This window comes from Pinus tabuliformis, chromosome 1_1 (assembly GCF_031772625.1).
Source record: "Pinus tabuliformis cultivar Carrire ecotype Pingquan chromosome 1_1, CPIR1, whole genome shotgun sequence".
NCBI lineage: Eukaryota > Viridiplantae > Streptophyta > Pinopsida > Pinales > Pinaceae > Pinus > Pinus tabuliformis.
Genome location: NC_142297.1, coordinates 874,806,244 through 874,828,240, shown reverse-complemented (window position 1 = coordinate 874,828,240; position 21,997 = coordinate 874,806,244). Strand labels below are relative to the sequence as shown.

Sequence of the window (21,997 nt, the reverse complement as noted above, 5' to 3'; positions counted from 1 at the left end):
GCTCCCAAACTTCCTTGCTTAAAGGTTTGTCAGTGAGAGGTATTCCTAGATATTTGGAGGGAAGATGGTCTCTCTGAAAGCCGAGAATTCTGGAGAGGTTTCTTTGAATGGCAATATTTGTATTGAAAAAAAATGCTTTAGATTTTGAGAGACTTACCTCTATACCAGCTGCCAAAGCAAAATCTTGCAAAATTTGTTTGTAAGCTTTGGTTTCTTTGACTGTAGGTATTCCCTATAACATGGTGTCATCTACAAATTGATGATGAGTCAGAGACTCTCCGTACTGGGTGAGCTTGAGACCCTGGATAGTGCCTTCCATTTTGGCAAAAATAATCACTTTGCCTAATCCTTCCATCAAAGGATAAAGAGAAAGGGAGAGAGCGGATCTCCTTGCCTAAGACCTCTCAAGGGCCGAAAGGATCTGGATGGAGAACCATTGAGAAGGATAGAAAAGCTAGCAGAAGTTACCAAAGCCATGACCCATCTTATTCAGTTCTGGTCAAAGCCATATGCTATTAGAACTTCTTTGATGTATAACCATCTTAGTTTATCATAAGCTTTCGCTAGGTCTAGTTGTATGATCATCCCTGCTTGCTTATTATTCTTGAGAGAGTGCACTATTTCATGAGCTTGAGTGATGTTATTGAGAATTTTCCTTCCTTCCACATATCCAGTTTTCTCCTCTGGTGCAAGAGTTGGAAGAAGGGGCTTGAGTCTGTTTGCTATAACTTTGGAGATGATTTTGTATATTACATTATAGAGGGCTATGGGTCTGAATCGATCTGGAGTCATTGCTTTATCCTGTTTAGGAATTAGGGCTATGAAGGAGGTATTTAGCGCTTTTAGGATTGTTTTTGAAATTCTTGAATCCTCCACCACCTCCAGAATGTCCTGTTTGATTATTTCCCAGCTTGCCTTGAAGAAGTCAACGTTGAAACCATCCAGTCCAGGAGCTTTCCCATTGTGCATCTCATTTATTACTTCTTTTACCTCCTCTTCTGTCACTGGTTTGTTGAGATTATAATTATCTTCCCTGGTCACCAATTTTGGAATATGTTGCATAAATCTTTTAATAGCTAGCAATCTGTCTAAGATAGGCTCCTCTGCTATATTTTGAAAATGTTGTACCAGAATGGATTCCATATCTTTGTGTGTGCTTAGCTCTTTCCCTTGAGGATCTATGAGCTTTGTGATTCGATTATGAGCCCGATGTTCCATGGTTGATTTGTGGAAAAACCTTGTATTTCTTTCTCCTTCTTTAAGCCATTGCACTCTTGATTTTTGCTTCCAAAAGATTTCTTCCTGCTGACATTTGGTGTCCCATTCCTGTTGGAGAGACTCAGCTTGCAATTTCCTATCCTCAGTAAAGCCTTCCTTGATAAGAATTTGGTTAATTTTCTGTAGCTTTTGTTCCACTTCTCTTTTGGCTTTAAAAATATTGCCAAACTCACTTTTGTTCCAATCTTTGAGTTTGACCTTAATGTGTTTGAGTCTCTGTTGCAGAATGAACATTTTCGTGCCTTGAACGGGTAAATCTTCCTTCCACCACTTATCAATATTGGAGATGAATTCAATGTGAGTGAGCCAAACATTTTCAAATCTGAAAGGTACGTTCCTTGGAGTGCCAATAAAAGAAGCTTCTAGCTGAATCGGCCAGTGGTCTGACCCTCCAAAAGGAAGGATAAAGGCTTTCAAGTTAGGTCTAGAGAGGAAGAGGTTCTCTGAGATGATGAATCTATCTAGTTTTGAGGCAACTTGGGAAACTCCTCCCCTCTTATTGTTCCATGTGAAGGTTCCATTTGCTGTTTCTAAGTCCACTAGCCTCAAATTGATTAGGAAGTTTTGGAAGGCAATAGAGTCTCTTCTTATTACTCTAGTTCCTCCTTTTTTTTTTTCCGTGAGAGATTTGATCATGTTGAAATCTCCACCCAGAAGGGCATTACTAGGTGTCTCTCCCTTAGCTCCTCTAGTGAGGTGAGAAGCTTGAGTTTGTCTTCAGATTTTTGCGGTCCATAGACATTTGTGACCATATAGATTTCCTTATCACCCAAAGGTTGGATAGCCATTGAAAGGTAGTTCCTGGATGCTTCCGCATCCAGAATGCCAAATTTCTGAGGATTCCAAAGAGTAAGAATCCCACCCGCTGTGTTATTGGCTTTGACTTCTAGGTGCTCATATTTACTGAGCCATTTGTTATGTATCTCCCAGACTTTATCTATGGAACATTTTGTTTCCTGTATGAACACCATATCTAGGTTTTCTTCTTTTAATCTGTTGTTGAGATTCCTCTGTTTCCTTTTACTTCCTAGACCCCTGATATTCCAGGTTGTGAGCTTCATAATGATGGGTTTTTGAATGAGTAACTGGTGAGATCTTTCATCTTACCTGAGTTGATCATGAGCTTTCCACACTCTGTTAGCAGCTCATTTTGTCTTTTTCTTCCTCTTTTCCTGCCTGGGTTTTTGGCCGAGTGTCCTGATATTTCCTCCATTGATTTGACCCCTCTATGGTCCTAGCTTTCATGGCTTCTTTTGATTCCTGAGGCTTTTGTCTGAGATCTCCAGAGGAAGAGTTGTTGTACTCTGTCAAACTCCTCTTGTGGTAGGGAGTCTATCCCTTTGTTGGTTCCTTGGTTTAAGAATTTTTCTATATCAAGATTCTCCCTCTCAAGAATCTCATGTCGTTCTTCATCCTCTGTCCCAACTTCACTTGGGGTCATCTCCTGGTCCCTGCTTAGTTCCATGTTGTTTGGTATGGTTTCCTGTTGTTCGCTATTTTTCTGTATTATTTCCATGCTATCCTCCTTTTCCTTCTCTATAGGATGGTTGTCTAGTGTAACGACCTCTTCAATGTTCCCCCCTTCTTCTTCTAAAATTTCAAAATTGTTGCGACTTGCTAGCTTGTTTTCACTTTGTTTTTTCTGGTACTTTCTTCCTCCTCCTTTCCCTCTACCTCCCATCTTGGTGAATCCTCTAGGATCTTTGCCTGTGTTGGTTCTCGGATTTTTTTGTGGGCAGTCTCGAAATAGGTGCCCATGTTCATGACATTTCCGACATCTAAAAGGGACATGTTCATAGTCCACCCCCTGTACCCATTCCTTATCATAAACTTCTATGATAAGTTCATCTGGGAGTGCTCTCGATAGATCCATTTCCACACATATTCGTGCGAAGGAGGTATATTTTCCTCGCAGAGTTGCCTCTGAAACTTTTAGAAAATGTCCTAATTTATTTCCTATAGCTTTTAAGGATTTAGGCAACCAATAATCTAGAGGTAGGGAGTAAAGTCTTATCCATACCGGGACCGATGTGAACGTTTCTCGCTCCGGGACAAAGTTCATTACCCAGGGTCGCATATATAGTCCTGCAGCAGCATAGAAATAGGGTCCTCCTTCAAACACTCTATCTTTGTCCTCTAGGCTAGTGAAAACCATTGTGAAGAAACCCTTGGACCCTAGATGCAGAGTTATATCTCCCTTTGGTTTCCAATTGTTTCTTATCCATGTGTACAGATTCTTCTCTGTGGGCCATATACCCATAAACTTGCATATAATAGCATAAGTCGCCATGTGATATCTGTGCTCTTGCAGTGCAGGATCATTCAGAACCACCCAGGGTTTGATGGTTGACTTGGGCTTACAGGGTCCTGCTACAGATTTGTCCACCTTTTTCTGATTGTTGTCCTCTGGTCTCTCCTCCCTTCTGACTGCCCCGTGAGTTTCTTCCTGTTCATCAGCTTTGCTACTTTTCAGTTCTTTTGAGTCTCTCTTCTTTTTTCCGGCCTCCAAGGGTTTCCTGAATCCGTTCAAACTCGTTTCCCTGCTTCTATTTGATACGACGTTGTTGTAGGAGGGAGTGGAACTCCCTCCTCCTGGCCCCTCCATTGTTACCAGCTCGCTTCTCCTGTTGCTCCCTGTTCTAAACCCTAGCTTCCTCCTCAAATTCGTGTAAGTTAGATTTTTATTATCGGTAATTTTTAAGTTATATCTATAGTACATCAAGATTTACAATTCATGTATTGGCCATAATCAATATTTAAAGCTTGCTTACATTAACAAAATAAGTACATTAATAATAATTATGATCTTAGAACCCATTAACGATCACAAGTGTTTTCTAAGTTTTTTTTTGTGTACATTGATCCATTTCTAAGGCTTGTCTCGAACCTTGGTAGAGGAGACAAAAATTGCCTTTTCTTGAGACATGTCTACTTCCGAAGGGTCTTCAATGTTGGCTACTTCTATATCAATATCTAAATGATTTGATGTCGAATATAGGCAAGGTCAGAATTATAGCTAAGTTTTGTTCAAACCTGTTTGTGGGGAGAACCCCAATATCAGAGGAATGAGACTAGATGACCTGTGGTTGCATTGAGGTTATAGGCCTTGAGTTGTCTAAAGGTGTTTTTGGTTGTTGCTTACTCCCTTGCGAAGGAGTAGAAGGTTGCTTAGAACCCTTTGAAGTTTTAGGATCTCACCCTTTGGAATTTTTCACGTCCGTTGAGGGTGGAGAGGGCCCTTGAGAAGAAGGGCATACATTTTGGAGATGACCAAGCTGTTAGTATATCCTGCAATGAAAGGTTGTGTTCTCATAATACATTGGTTGCAAGTAAACAACTCCCCTCTATTTCAGGAGGATTTCATCACATAATCCCTTGTTGAGATCGACTTCAATGCATATGCATGCAAATGTTGCAATACCCTTCGCTAGCCTATCCATGTCGATCTGAATAAATCATGACCAATATCGACTAAAATATTTGGGTGCATAAAATGAAGGGGTAAATTAGGGAGTCAAACCCAAATAAGAGTGGCCAAAGCTCTCATATCTAGGGGGTTAAAATCTACAAACCATGGTTGGAAGGAAAGCCTAGATCGACCCTAAAACCATTGTCCAAGATCAAGGACCCCTTCTCGATCCTCCATATTCTTGAAATATACTATAATGAAAACTTTTGAGTAGAAGAACAAATTTGTATTCGAAGACTAGGTCTTAGACACCAAATCCTGAAGCGTAGATGTTAAAGGCCATAATCCATTGAATCGACAAATAAGAGCATGCTCCATGTAGTCAACACTAAGAGAGTCAAATTGATCATTTGACACTTCAATAGAGAGGATTTTTTTCAATCTAATCCACAACGAACGTTGGCCTTGCGAGCTCTTTAGGAGACTGGTGCACAATTCTTGGCTTTAGGGTTCTTTAAAAGATCTGTCCAGAGAGGAAGAGGGCACACCCCTTCCTTGAGCTCAACCACACAATTTAGAAACTATATTTATTAACATGTCCTTTACTACACTGTGATCACTTAGTATATTCCTGTCATGGAGTTGTCAACCCTCATAAAGGAGATGCGTAAAGGCAGAGGGATTTTGGTATGTTCTTGAATCCTGGCTGCAAGGGAGGAAACCAGATCAACAACTCATACATGGCAACAAAGGTTCCCCCTAAGAGGGCCTCACAAGAACTGAAAAGGTTGGAAGAACATAATCATTGATTACAACTTGGGGGAAGGATGAATTCGACTACATACAATTTCCCAAAACTGTCTTCTACTCATGAGAAATGAAGGGAGAGCAGGCCTGCACCAAATATTTTAAGAGAGGACCCTCAATTGCAACAATGACACAGGACCATGGACAGAGGTCGACTCGACAAATATTGCAGGAGGGGTAGGGTTAGGTTTAGCCACAACATCAATGACATCAACTGGAGACCTCCACTGCCAAATGGAGGCAATAATGAAGTCGATCAGATAACCTTCACCAAGTGGTTTGATGCATTGGATGGCGATGAACTTGGATTCTTTAGCAGGGTTATGGATTTCTCAACATTGTTGTTGAATGGTGCGGTGGAATTAGCCGGATCGCACATTGCCATGTCTGCAACAGTTCCAAATTCTTTTGATATTTTGTTCAATAAAAGAAGAGAAAATTGAAGTTCACGAGAATTTTCATTTGATTTCCAATCAAAAGAACTATAACTATAACAATAATATTTAAATATAATTGGATATTATATTTTAAAAATGTTAAAATTTATTATAATTAAGCTATTAGTTAATGATGAGAGTTAATTGTAAATGTATGTTAAGTTAGTTTTATTAAATAAAAACAATGTTATTTCTAATAAGTTCTTGATGGTTTGTAACGACCAAGATTTTCATTGTGAAATGCATAGTTTAAATATTTTATGTTTTAAATATTTTTTTAGATACATTTTCCCAACCAACTGTACTTAAAATCAAATTAAAAATCTAGAAGGATCTTTGTTGAAATTGTATAATGAGATATTTAGAATGATCTTTGCAAGTGCATGGTTAAGATTGTACAATTTTAATGTTTTAGGATATTTCAACGCACTAAATTGTTTTATGTATATAAAAGGGAAATATACACAATATAAAATGACAATATTATTAATTATCATAGAGCCAAATTAAAATTATGGTGGGCTTTGAGTTTTGGGTTGTTATTTCTTTTTTACATTTAAGAAAGAAAAAGTTTTTTTGTTTTTGTTTTGTTTTTTTTTTATAACAAAAATGAGTAATTTTATTAGTAATTCTGTGCAAGGTCACAACAAATACACAGGGAGTACAACTTCATATTCACAGACGTTTCCTAACCATCATACCGACATAGAACATGACTCTTTCTATCAACCTATATACATGTGTGACGACACTACCCATAATAGTATTACATTGCTACAACTTCTACCAATGATGACCAAACTTTACAAAATGTAAACGTAACTATTCTCTTGCAAATTGCATTAGCAAAAAGAAACCATACAAAACAATAACCTAACACAAAAGACATTAGGATTATTCTGATTCTAGACCTCACTCGTTGAGATTTATATTGGGTTTAACAGGGATGTCCATAAGCTGGTCCAAAAGATTTGGCAAAGTCTTGGTGAGCTTGAGTTTAGTGAACATTCCTTTGAGAGCATCAACTCCATCTTCTATTATGGCCAATTGTTGCTTAAGAGCCAATGGGTGCTCCTCTTATGCTGCCTACAAATGGTACAACTTCTAGAAGCTCACCCGTAATTCACATAGTTCTTGCTGCAATACTTCAATTTTGGATTTGCAATTAGTATACAAATTATCCTTCCTAGAATCATCTAAATTCGAGGTAGAGTCCATTGCGAAAAGGGAACTGGTGTGCTAGAGAAAATGGGGATGCCCCCAACTAACCCAGAGGTTGACAGATTGATCATGCCGATTGACAGTCCAACAAACAACCAAATTCATAGACCAAACCCTACTTCTAAGCAGGATTATGAATTGCCTTTGAACCAAAGACTTCCCCGAGCAAGCTAGAGAGAATTCATGAATGATGATACCATAATCCAAATTGTGATGATTGACCTATCTATTCAGGGACTATAAAATTTCTAAATTTAGGAAGGGCAACTCATAAATACCTTTGAGTTTAACAATAGGGAGAACCTGAGTGTTCCAGAGAGTCACGAAGTTGGGATCAGAAGAAGAAGCTTGCAAGCCTGAAAGGCCCTTTCTCCAAATTACCCATGAACAAAAGTGACGAGCCTTGGAATCCCTTGTTGCTAGAAACAAAGCCAGGACAAGCTCTTCACAGGGGATGCCAGAGGAGGCCCGTATGAATGCCACAGTTGAATGCACAAGCCAAACTGTTACCCAATTCCTCAACCATAGACCAAAGCACTGATTTGTTGAGAAACTGAATGGAGATTGAACTAGGAAGCAAGCCATTTTATCATCGATTTGACTGTCTTTCCACACGATTGATTTCTTATCACAATTAATTTCACTTGAATACCCACCCTCGAAAATCCTCAAAAATCTGAAGTGATGTAGATTCCAAGGATTTAGCCTTTGGTTATCAATAGTGCGAGCATGCGAGTGCGAGTGAACCATCATTGAATGGCAGCGGAACCCATGAGCGGCCATGTTAAGGACAACAAGGATAGAGGGCATATTAACTATCATCGTAAAGGTGCAAGGATGGGTAGAACTAGCGTGGATCCCTAAGTTGCATATGTAAGTGATTGATGAGGTGCTCAAGTTTATGCTCAAAAATCAAAGTGTCAGAATCTTGTTAAACTCACATTGAGATCAAATAGCTCGTCATTCTGAATCCAACGGTGCGAACAACACTCAAATCCGAGCTTGTATGCAGAAGTTAGAGCAAGTCAAAGTTCAAGTTTGACTTGTCTACATTGCATGATTGGATGACATGGCAAAGACCTTCAAAGAATGAGGAGGTGCCAAGTGGCAGGCTTCCATGGGCCCCCACATATCACAAATCGTAGTCACAAGCAGAAAGGTGTTTGAAATCGGCCCCAACACAGACAGGTTGCGATGTAATTTAATCGCATATCGCAGGTATATAAGAATCAGCCCCCAGCGAAGCTCGGTTGTGATGCGATTTATTGCATATCACAGTTGCAAGAAAGGGTTGTGTTTGCGATGGTTTTGGCAATAATCTCCGAATTGTGATTTGCGATGGACTACCTGGACGTGATATTTTATATGTCGCAATTTAATGTCCCGTCGGGTCCGCGATATCGCTATCGCAACACTATCGTCGTGTTAACAAGACCTTCAGCCCGCCAAACTTCGCTGCTTGCAATTTGCGATACAACCGACACAATATAGCCTGCCGCACGGTGAAATATTCACTCAGTTAGTGGATTTTGAGTGAATTTGTGGGAATATGTCGGTTTTGGAGCAATTTGTGGAACAAACAATGAGAGAACTAAGAGAAGTCATAACTTCTTGAGTTCTTATCCAAATTGGATGCAAAAAGAGGCTAGATAGTCATTTTCGGGGTATTCTGAACTCATTGAGACAATTTTCAAAGGCATTTGAGCATTGTAAACACACTTTTGTTGTAATTTTGAGCATAATAAAGAGGGCCAAGCAATGGAAGTTGGATCAATGAGACATAACCCAGGAGGGGCGAACTCCTCATCAAATCTCTGTGTTGTGTGTTGTATTTTGATGTTCTTTGTTGTTATTTTGTTGTTGTTTAGCAAATGTTTTATGTTAAATTGTTTATAACATTTACATAAGAAACTCTCATGGGAATCAGTTAATTAAACAAACATGGTGAATTCTTAAGCACTTGATAAGCAAATGATAAGCATCTTGGGTTTTATTCTGAATGGGGAATTAGCACAACATTACTAATATGCTCCATTTCAGATCAAGTTGGTATCATAACACTTGTTTTTGCTTACTATATTTCTTTGCGAAAGAAGGATTTAATTGTTTGTAAGTTTATGTCATGCTTACAAGGTTAAAAATCAAAAGAGGTGAAGGAAAGCTGGTTTGAAGCCCTGAAGTTGGGTCAAGGGGAAGAAGAGAAAGGTTGCCACAATCTCCAACACCAGTTCAGCCTCAAGTTTCAGTTGAGACTCCAGAGATCATGTCTCATGAAGGAGAACCTACAAACATGACAGAAGATGAAAAGACCTTCAGAAAGGTTTTCTTTGATATGACAGAGATGGTGAAGGTCCTCTATGAATAGAGGAATAACAGGTTGCAAGGAGAAAGTTCCAAACCTCCTAAAGGAGAAGGCTCTTCAGGAGGAGGTAATGGGAATGGAGACAAACCTCCACCCTCTCCACCATCTTCTTCATCTTCTATTTCACAAGCATCTTCACACTCTTCCACTAAAGCAACCCTTACTCATACTCATCATCATTCTTCAAAAGGAACTGGAAAATCACCTTTTATAAAGCTTGATGTTAAATTTGAGTTGCCTATGTACAATGAAGAAGTTAATGCATAAAAGTTGGATAACTGTATTTGTCAGTTGGAGGTGTATTTTAGAATTTAGAACCTTCAATAGGATGATATAAAAATCTAGTTGGCCTCATTGAGAATGGAGGATGCAACACTCATTTTGTGGGAAGCAAGGACTCAAGACGAGATCAAAAAACATAGTAAAATCTCTATTACTTGGTCTGATTTCATTACTGCTATAAAAAGACAATTCTACCCTTTAGCCCATATGCAAAAAGCTATCATGAATTGGCACAATATCAGACAGTTAAAAGGTCAAAATGTGCAAGAATATACTCAAGAGTTTTGGAGAAGAGCTCTTATGCTAGGACTAGACTTACAATCACAAGATACTTTGTTGAAATACATAGGAGGTTTGCATAACTATCTTTGACACACCATTCTTATGTTTAATCCCGCGAATTTTGATGAGGTTTGTGTTCAAGCTACACACCTCGAAGCAAGAGAGAAAAATGTACAAGAAGAAGGTAAGAAGAAGCCATTCCAAAGTGGTGAAAAGGGAAATAAATTTAAAGGAAAGCGAAGAAAAATGCTTCTGTTAAGAAAGAAGGGGAGAAATCCATGTGCAAGAATTGTTCCAAAGAGGGCCATGATGAAGCACATTGCTGGAAGCTTCATCCTGAATTAAGATCGAAGAAATTTAACAATAAAGGGAAACAGAAGACAAACATTGTTGTACAACAAGACTTGGGTTCCGACTCAGGTGATGAAACAAAGATTGCAACCACAGTCACTAAAGGAAAAGTCGTGGCAAAAACAAGCAAAGAGGAAGTTGTGGCAAGCACCAACACAACAAATAACTCCAACAACACTTCAAATGAAGAAAACAGAATTGAGTTGTTCCATATCAGAGTTATTTCCAAACACACCAAGATTGATACGCTGTTTGACAGTGGATCCCAAGCAAATTTAATTTCTACAGACTTGGTCAAGAAGTTGAATCTGGAAACCATGCCTCATCATAAACCGTATCCATTGGGTTGGATAACCAAGGATGCCAATCTTTAGGTCACACGGAAATGCGTTTTCAGGTTTGCAATTACTGCCAATTTCGTTGATGAAGTCGAATTAGATGTGGTGCCACTGGATATTTCTAGAATTGTGTTGGGAAGCTCGTATCTGTATGACAGGAAAGTCGTTTTCCATATATTTGAGAACAAATATCATTTGTTCAAAGACGGAGTGGAGTATATTGTGAGAGCCCATCGTAGGAAGCTTAATATGTCTTTGGCAAGCGCAGGGAAAATGAAGCGACTAGTCAATTCCAGCAAGAGTCTCGTGCTCCTTATGATCAAGCAGAAGAATGACATGGAGCATGAATCCTTTGCAGGCTGTGACGTGAAGCTGAAAGCTGAATTGGTTGATGTGGTCAATCAATATGGAGACATGTTTCAAGAACCAAAAGGATTGCCACCAAAAAGGGGAATTCAACACGAAATTCAGCTACAACAAGATTATCCAAACCCAAACATCGGTATGTATCAAATGTCAATTATGGAAAGCTTAGAAATTAAGAAACAAGTCCATATATTGTTAGATAAAGGTGTAATCTGTCCCTCTACTTCGCCATGTGGTTCACCAATTGTTTTGGTACCCAAGAAAGATGGAATCTTCCTCACGTGTGTAGATTATCGAACTTTGAATAAAATTACCATAAAGAATCGATACCCACTGCCCAAAATAGATGATTTGCTAGATCAGTTGAAGAATGCAAAATATTTCACTAAATTAGACTTGAGAAGTGGATATCATCAAATTAGAATAATTGAGGAGGATATTTGGAAGACTGCTTTTAAAACCAAACAGGGATTGTTTGAGTGGCTGGTTATGCCTTTCGGTCTTTGCAACGCTCCAGCTACATTCATGAGAGTTATGAATGATGTTTTAAGATCCTTTCTTGATGAGTTTGTAATTGTCTATTTAGATGATATTTTGATATTCAACAAATCATGAGAAGAGCATGTCAAGCATGTGAGGAAAGTGTTTGATGTCTTGAGAAAAGAACAGTTATTTATGAAGATGTCTAAATGTGAATTCGAGAAAACTTCCTTACTGTATTTGGGCCACAGTTGGAGGAGGTGAGCTGAAGATTGACCCCTCGAACGTTTTGGTTATTGTGAATTGGCCAATACCCAAATCAATCATAGAAGTAAGGAGTTTTCTGGGAGCAACAAAGTATTAGAGGAAGTTCATTGCCAATTTCTCTTCCATAACAGCTCCACTACATGCTTTGACCATCGTGAAGGTTGTCTTCAAATGGGAAGGCAAACAATAAAAAACATTCGACGCTTTAAAACAAAAGATCAGTTCAACGCCAGTTTAAGCATTGTCGGATTTGAAACAACCATTTGAAATACAAACAGATGCAAGTGACTACGCCATGGGTGCAATTATTTTAAATCATGGTAAGCCCATTTCATTTCATTTTGATATTTTTAATGGTGTTCTTATTAACTATCCTACATAGCTTTACGCATTGGTGCAAAGTGTGAAGAAATGGAAGCGTTACCTAATGGGAAAAGAAACCATTATTCACACCAATCATCCACCTTTGCAATATCTGTAATCTCAGATAAAATTGCAGCAATCAAGGCACTTTCGTTGGATGAGATTCTTACAGCAATTCCACTTGGTAATCAGGTACAAGAAAGGTATTTATCGCAGAGTTGTTGATATGCTTTCTAGACCGTTTGTTAGTGTAGCCATTTTACTCAAGAATAATTATGTTTTTCCTGAAAGTTATGTTGAACAATACACACATGACACTGAATTTCAAGAGGTATATTCAAACTTGAGTCAAGGCCACCAAGTTGAGGAATTAGACTACCATGTACATGATAATATGTTGTATCATTTGGGAAAACTTTGTGTTCCATAGGGAGAGAGAGTAAATGTCACAAGGGAAGCATACACTTCTCTTATTGCTAGACATTCTGGTGTAAGTAAAACAATGGAAAATCTTCAGAGGTATTTTTATTGGCCTCGTATGCTTGAAATCGTGTCATGTTTTATCAGAGGTTGTTCATTGTGTGTAGTCAGTAAGCCTAGTAATAGAAAACTAGTATTGTACACACCACTTCCAATGCCTTCACGTCCATGGGAGAATGTTTCTATGGATTTTGTAGGAGGTCTTCCTTTATCAAGAAAAGGTCATGATTATTTGTACGTAGTTGTGGATAGGTTCAACAAGATGTGCATATTAATGCCTTGTAAAAAACAAATTACAACTGAACAAACAACTCAACTTTTCTTTCAAAATGTATGGGTTCATTTTGGATTACCTACTTCTATTGTAAGTGATCATGATTCCCGATTTGTTGGGAATTTTTGGTCAAGTTTATGGAACTTGATGGACACCAAGTTGAAGAAAAGTACAACCTTCCATCCACAAACAGATGGTCAAACTGAAGTGGTTAACAGGACATTTATTCATTTGCTAAGAGGATATTGCAGCAAACATCCTAAGTTGTGGGATGAACAATTGCATTATATTCATCATCCTTACAACCGAGCAAAACACTCAGCTACTTTAACTTCGCCTTTTGAGGCATGTCTTGGTTATTTGCTTAAATCACCTTTGGATTTTACCTTTGAGAAAGATGTAGTTGTAGATGGACATAGCGAGATAGATAGAGCAAAGAAATTCATTGAACAAATTCAGTTGATTCACCAAACAGTTCAAGAACAACTAGAAAAGAGTCAAGGCAAGTATAAGGCAAGGCATGATAAGCATCATGTCGATCATCATTTTCAAATAGGTGATGAAGTTTGGCCCTACATTAGCAAGGAAAGGCTTCAAGGTGAAGGTAAAAAGCTGAAACCAATCCGTTATGGTCCATTTAAATTCTGGAAAAGGATGGTAATAATGATTTCAAGCTTGATTTGCCTTCATATAAGCAAATTTATTTTGTTGTTAATGTTGAAAATTTGAGATTGTATGAGCCTCCTTTTATTGAAGATCAAGGAGAAAGTGCACAAATTCCATCAATTGAAGAATTTTCTCCATAATTTTTTGATGAGCTTCAGCAAGACACCATACTTAACAGAAGAACGAGGTCATCAAAGAGGGGAAATGTTGATTATCTTCAAGTGGGTCCCAAAGGTACAAATCCATTGAAGGTCAAACGGATTGAATAGGGGAAGGTGAGGGAACAATACCCTCATATGTTCAATAACTGTATAATATTTTGGAGTCGAAAAGGCTTTCACTAGGGAGGTGTGATCAGGGGCTCAAGTTTATGCTTAAAAACCAAAGTGTCAGAATCTTGTTAAACTTAGATTCAGATCGAAGATCTCGTCATTTTGAATCCAACAGTGTGAATGACACTCAAATCCGAGCTCGTATGCAGAAGTTAGAGCAATTCAAAGTTCAAGTTTGACTTGTCTACATGGCAGGATTGGATGACATGGCAAAGCCCTTCAGCGAATGAGGAGGCGCCAAGTGGAAGGATTCCATTGGCCCCCACATATCACAAATCGTAGTTGCAGGTAGAAAGGTGTTTGAAATCGGCCCTGACACAGACAGGTTGCGATGCGATCTAATCACAATCACATATCGTAAGTGGATAAGAATCGGCCCCTGGCGAAGCCCGGTTGCGATGCAATTTATCGCATATCGCAATTGCAAAAAAGGGTTGTGTTTGCAATGGTTCTGACAGTAATCGCCAAATTGCGATTTGCGATGCACTGCCCGGATGCGATATTTTATATGTTGCAGTTTAATGTCCTGTCGGGTCCACGATATTGTTATCGCAACATTGCCACCATGTTAACAAGACCTTTAGCGCCCCAAACTTCGCTTATTGCAATTTGTGATACGGACAACACAATACAGCTCGCCGCACGATGAAATATTCGCTCAGTTAGTAGATTTTGGGGTGAATTTGTGGGATTATGTAAGTTTTGGAGCAATTTGAAGAACAAATAGTGGGAGAACTAGGAGAAGTCATAACTTCTTCTATTCTTATCCAAATTGGATGCAAAAAGAGGCTAGATAGCCATTTTTGGGGTATTCTGAACTCATTGAGACAAGTTTTAGAGGCATTTGAGCATTGTAAACACACTTTTGTTGTACTTTTGTGCATAATAGAGAGGCCAAAGCATTGGAAGCTGGACCAAGGAGACGTAGCCGAGGAGGGGTGAACTCCTCATCAAATCTCTGTTGTGTGTTGTATTTTGATGTTCTTTGCTATTATTTTGCTGTTGTTCAACATATGTTTTATGTTAAATTGTTTATAACATTTAGATAAGAAACTCTCATGGGAATCAATTAATTAAGTAAACATGGTGAATCCTTAAGCGCTTGATAAGCAAATGATAAGCATCTTGGGTTTTATTTTGAATGGGGAATTAGCACAAAATTACTAATCTGCTCCATTTCAAATCAGTGATCATGGAAGAGGAAGAGCAGGGAAGGGGGACATGGGAGTTAGGGAAATAAGGGAGGTGGGAACATAATTATATATATAAAATATATTTTTTCACGGAATCCCACAAAACTATTTAAAGACAAAATGTAATTTGTTGCTATTTAAAATGCATTTTTGAATGCATAAATGCATTCAAGACTCAAATTCCACTAATTAAACAACTTGAACTCAAGTTTTTAAAAATCTATGATGGATTTTGATTGAAATTAACCAAAAAAATATATCGTGAAAAGACCGTTATATATATATATATATATATTTTTATTTATTTATTTATTTATTTATTTTTTATTTATTTATTTATTTTTTCGGAAAAAACATAATTTTATTAGTGAAAACAAAATTACATGTTGCATTTGCTAAGAAACATAGCATCATCAAGTCCATGACTAATGATAAGCATAAACATACAATAAAACTAATATACATATCGGAGAAAGGTTAGGCTTTTCTCCCTTTCTTTTTTTCAATCTTACGCCATTCCCCTTGAGACGACGAGGAAGAGACAAGTGCAAGCTGTGTGCGAGTATCAGGAATTGCATTGTCCTTGTCTGAATCTGAATTGTCCGATGTATGGATACACTTGTACCCACTTGTTTCCATTGCTTTTGGTATGTTTGCTGATTGTACCTGATTATTTTGTAGTTCATTTGGATCCTCAGAGTGTTCCCCCTGATTTTTTGGTACCTTGTTGTCTGGTTGATCCCGATTTGTGTGGTTTCCTCCTCTGTTGCATCCTCCTCCTCATCCGACATGGGTGGAGGGAAATTCCAGCAGTTGGGCTGTTTCCCATTCTTCTTCTTTCTACCGATGTCTTTCTTGGCGTCAGGACACGTATTTGGAAGATGCCCTGTTTGCCTGCAGATTCTACATTTGAAGGTTGTGTTCTCATAATCTAGCAGTTGAGTGCGGTTCCTATGTTTATGGATCAGTTGTATGCAATATGGTAAACCTTTGCTGAGATCTACTTCCACACATATCCGAGCGTATGTGTAGATCCTTTCTTCCAATCTTTGGATATCTGTCTTGATATATTTCCCAATGATGTTCCCGATACCTGTTAGAACTCGATCATCCCAGAAATGTAGAGGGAGATTGTGCAGTCGGACCCACATCGACATTCTAGAGACAACCATGGTGTTTGCATCAAAATCAGGGAACCAAGGTGTGATGAATAGGCTCGTCGATCCCCAGAACCATGGTCCTTCATATAAAATGATGTCTCTTACATCTGCTGATGGAGAATTTGCAATAAAAAAACCTTTTGGAGCATAAGTGTATATATATATATATATAACTTATACCCAATAAAATAATTTACTTTTCACACACATTTAAACTTAATTTTATACATAAAACTAATTATAAATTAATCTTTTTATATCATATTACTATCTTTTTTATATAAATTATAAAAAACAAATTTTTTAATTATTTAAAAACATATATATATATATTTATTTTTTTATGAACATTTTTTAGTGGATAATTTGATGTATAAGACTTTTAGTAATCTATTGTTATTTATATGCCCAAAATATCAAATAAACACTTCACCTATCTTCAAAAACATTAAACATATAATTATAAATTTCTAATTTCTAAACATTTATATCCTTAGATTCATATATATAATTTTTATTTTTTAAATTAAAATAAATCTAGGCACTTTGTAACATTTACATTAATTTTTCATATATATAATTTTTAATAATTTTATTTTTTAAATTAAAATAAATCTACGCACTTTATAACATTTACATTAATTTTTCAAAAACACTTTTAACATTTAACACTGAAATCTCAATATGTGTATACGAGTAAGTTGTATATTTGTACCGCAACTAAGGTGTTATGTTGGTATTTGTAATTTCCACTTGTTTTACTTTTCTTTGAGATATATTTATACATAAATATAATAAAATCTATTTTTAAATATAAAATTTAAAAATAATAATTTATTTATAAGTTAAGAATAATTAAGTGTTTTATAATTTTAAGTTTAATTTTTTCAGTTTAATTTTTTAATGAATTTTATTCAAAATCTAAATCATTTATATATTAAAAATACACATTAAATAATAAAAAATAATTTTTTTCAAAAAAGTTATTATTAAAAATAAAGTAAAAATAAAATAAAATACTTTTATAAAATAAATTGAATGAAAAAAATTTCAAAGACTGTTTTATAATCCATATGATATGCAATTTAATTTTTTATTGTGTAATTTTTTTATATTACATGATTTAAATTAATATAAATTTATTAAAAGTAAAATAAATATTAAATTGTTGAATTGAGGTTTCTGTGATTCATAGGTTTAAGAGAGATTTTTCGGCGTAAATCACAACATATTTCATTTGTGGATGCGTTTTGAACCAACAAGTGTGTTTCATAGTTAGGACAAGTTGAATAAGCAGAACAGGCTCAGCATGTTAAATAGATAAAGCAACATATTTCATTTGTGGATGCGTTTTGAACCAACAAGTGTGTTTCATAGTTAGGACAAGTTGAATAAGCAGAACAGGCTCAGCATGTTAAATAGATAAAGCAGAAACCCAAGGGCTATGACCAAGTAACGGCTATATTGACAACGGTTAGATTTGACAGGATTACGTGAATAACCATTATTTAAATAAAAATCAACTTGGGTAGTTAAATTCTTTAAAAAGACCCTTTTTAAACACTTATAAATATATTTCAAAAATAAATTATAGCCTAAATTAATTTACATGAATAATTAGTTATCAAAGTTGATATATCTAAAACGTTAGAGTAATTAATAATTAAATATATAAAAACACATAAATATCTAGATATATAAGTCAAAAAGACTATTCCATCTACTTAAATACATAAATATCTAAATATATAAGTCAAAACGAATATTCCATGTACTTAAACCATTGCAACTTCCATTTCCATTACCTACTTTGTTAATCTAACCATAATGCATATAATACTTTATGTGCTCCACTATTATGTATTTACATATATTTAAGTTTGTAATGATGCCAAGCAAATCTCCTCCCAAGGTAGAGTGAAAAACATTGATTTCACTTGTTAACTTCCCAAGGGAAATTGAGAAACAGATCACTTTCCAACTAAACACCACAGATGCACATATTAAATTAAAAAATTGAAAGAAATTCCCCTTTTTAATAAAAAGGGGCAAAAAAATATACATCATATTGGACGGTACGTGTAGGTGGGGTGGTCAGGTAAACTGCGGTGGTTGTCACCACCTACTAGTAAAAAGGTGGGGGTCCTTCGAAGGGTTGAGGTGCCGAAGGCGGCGCTTGCTCTGTGATATTTATCGAGTCAGGAGTATCCTGTGTAAAAAGCTGCGCGTCCTTCGAAGGATTGAGGTGCCGAAGACGGCGCTTGCTCTGTGATATTTATCGAGTCAGGAGTATCCTGTGTCTTTCCCAAAATCAGTGTACTCATCACAGAAGATCTTCGAAGCGGAAGGAAGCAAAGATGCAGGGCACACACCTATTGCTAGAGGAGCCTATCAGGATGATCTCCGTATTGGAGCCATCCAAGACTGTAAGTCGTTCAACAAAACCCTAAGATTAAACTGTTTAAGTTTTCTTTGGTTTTCGATCTCAGAGATCCTGAGGCTTGAGCTTAGAGGTCTGGCCAAACTCAGGTTAGAGTCACAGTCAGACAGGATGCAGCTGAATAACTGCATTTATTTGAAATCAATGTGATAGAAGGCGGATATGACTTTAAATAGCTTTAAGCTATATAAAGTATTGCGCCAGATACTTGAATTTTTGATGGGTATCTTAATATTCACGAATATATGCAAAATACGTTGAAATCTTCGTTGTAGTATGCACATTGAGTGATCCAGTAGAAGGTTGTATTCGCATCTTACGAAACTAATGAAACTTATCAAGGCGATTCCCTGCAATTTGTTAAATCAAGATACTTTATAGACGTCAACGAGTTTTGGTTATAGGTTATTTCATATTCCACCGAGGTTCCAACCTTCAGAAACACGTTCTGCCTCTGATGGTTTGTCTGGTCCATACGAGCAGATTGTTTTATATGGTTGGGGAAGCTGCAGGTCATTTGGCGAATTTGATTGTTTAGATATCTTATGTTGATCCAAATCCCAAAGACACATTTTGTCCCTCTTTGTCTGTCTGGTCCGTGAGTGGAGTGTTTAATAGGGTTAAGGCCAATTGCAAGTCTTGGTAAATCTATAGAAGAAAGCCCTTCACCTATGACATGAATATAGTGGAATAGATACCTTCACATGTAGCATCTCAGCTGGAGTGGATCTTTTGAGTATTGTAAGTTGGTTACATTTCATTGTATTGCTTCCAAAACAGTGAAAACATCTGGTAGTTTAGGGCACGTTTATTAAAAAAGTCAGGGAACGTAATTTCGTCAAACTTGGTAAAACTCCACCACCTTATTGACCAAAACTGAGTCACCGATTTTAAGCAGGAGTTAACAGTTTTTCCCTTTCACATGAAAAAGCAGCATAAGAGATTTCTTGCCATGAGAAGGCAATGGGTATAATTAGGTTTTGATTTTGTAGCTTATTTGATTAGAACTAGCAGTATCTGAAAGTGAAGTGTTGCCTAGTGTTGCTTTGAACACTCTAAATGAAAATTTATTCGAAGGGACCCTCCAATTTGACCCTTGTTCTTTAGAATATTAATGGTGCTTTCCCCATATATTTGTTCTTCAGAACAACCTGTTGACCAAATAGGATGCTTCCATTCACTTGATTGGTGGCTTTTACCCTGTACGTCACAAGTTCGAATTCTGCAATTGATCATGTACCAGTATCAAGTTGGTTTTCACCCGTACATTGAGTAATTGCCCATGGCTTTTTGACGTTGGTGATGTCATATGCCAAGGGTAATGAAGCAGCATCAGGTGTTAAAAAAACTGCACAGGTGAATGAGTGCTGAAAAGAATGTAAATCACCATTACAGTTAGAACCTGTCAAAACTTCAATTACATCCCAGGAGAAGCACAAGCTATCATCAAGCAATCCTTTCTTGAATATGCATTTATATGGGTTAAAACACAGTTTAAATTCCTGCATCCTCTCATCAATTGTCTTATCAGCTAGTGTTGGAATTTAGAGATTTCATGTCTCATATATTTGCCTCAACGCCCTGCTATTGTATGAAAGATTTGTAGGTACTATAGTCACCTTTCATTTGATCCTTAGTGAATTGCATTACAAAGCATAGTGTCTTTCCTGCAATGACCCATTGCTATAGTTTGGAAGATCTGTAGGCACTGCAGTGGCCTTTATTTTGAACTATCGGCGAATCATATTTATAATTTTGTAACCATGCAGAATTATACTTCTGGAATGACAAACTACTTTACTTTGAAGGATCTCTAGGTACTAGGTACTGTAGTAGCCTTTCATTTAATCTATTGGTGAATCAAATTATAAAGTTTTGTCATCTTACAGAGTTTCTTTTTTGCAATGACCAATTGCCATTGTTTGAAATATCTGTAGTTACTGTAGTTGCCTGAGCAATTGCTATAGTTTGAAAGATCTGTAGTTACTGTAGTAGCCTTTCATAATTCATTTGAATTATTGGTGAATCACATTATAATATTTGTAATATTGCAGAGTTTCTTTCCTGCAATGACCAAGATAGTTGGAACTCTTGGCCCCAAATCACGTTCTGTAGAAGTGATCGAGGGGTGCCTCAAGGCTGGATTGTCTGGTGAGTTTTATTATCAATTCTTTTTGGTTTTATTTGGCATAGTAAGGTGTTCACTTGCATCCAGTAGCCTCTTTTTTTGTTTTTTTGTTATTATTTATTTATTATCTGTGTGAGGTTTGAGAAGATCATATTGCAAGGTAATTGGTTTATTTTGGGTATATAAAATTCATGTTAATAGAACTTGAATCACTAATGCAACAATGATTTTACCATGACAGTTGCTCGTTTTGATTTCTCTTGGGGAAATAATGAATATCATCAAGAAACTCTTGAAAATCTCAAACAGGCTGTGAAGAACACTAAGAAGCTTTGTGCTGTAAGTTTGATTTTCCGTTCTATCATTATGATTCCATTATCTTTTAGATCCTGATGCATACTGATAGTGTGATAAATATGAAACTCAAAACAATCAACAAAAGAAAGAAAATAAGGAAATTTTGTAAAATTATGAAACCACTATTGCCAGATGAGATGCCATTTGCTATAAATAGAATGTCAAGTTAGGTCAGTGATAAATTTTATCCTCTTTTTTTTTTTTTTTTTGGTTTGGTATTGTTTAACTGGTAATATTCATTATAAGTTTAAAGTAATAGTTGATGTTTATTGGACTTGTTGTGAATGCAGTCTTTGGTTCAGTCAAGATAATAATTGTAAGTGCCATCCAGGAAACACGTATGGAGTGAATATTTTTATTATTGGAATTCTAGTAGAGCTGAGCACATGGGGACATTTTGTATGCATGAATATTGGTATCTACTATCACACATGTATATGCATCTCATTGTACATGTCCAGCTTTACCGTACATGCATAAATTTCTGATTGTTTAATTTTCAGCGTGCATAAATAATTTTTTGGTTTAATCATAATATGAATTTTAGCATTCGTTTTTGGTCTTTCTTGTGCATGCCTACTTGTCAGCATTCAGTTTCCAACATGCATGCAAAGGTTTGATCAATAAACAGAAAACTGTATATTGCATTATTTTTTCTTGAGAAATACATCTTATATAATCTCTTTGGCTAAGCTGCTAGGCTTTGAGGGGTGTATATATGATG

General features: G+C 36.6%; 1 protein-coding gene across 2 annotated transcripts in view; it reads left to right on the top strand.

Moving 5' to 3' along the window:
- Nucleotides 1-18,443: 18,443 nt before the first annotated feature.
- The window catches only part of LOC149217108 (pyruvate kinase 1, cytosolic-like), a 43,265-nt gene continuing 39,711 nt past the window's right edge, over nt 18,444-21,997 (top strand). For both annotated transcript variants that reach the window (XM_089392951.1, XM_089392952.1), the window contains exons 1-3: nt 18,444-18,774; nt 20,843-20,939; nt 21,158-21,255. In XM_089392951.1, coding sequence (XP_089249077.1) covers nt 18,706-18,774; nt 20,843-20,939; nt 21,158-21,255 — 264 coding nt within the window. In that variant the 5' untranslated portion in view covers nt 18,444-18,705. The remainder of the gene's footprint in view (nt 18,775-20,842; nt 20,940-21,157; nt 21,256-21,997) is intronic.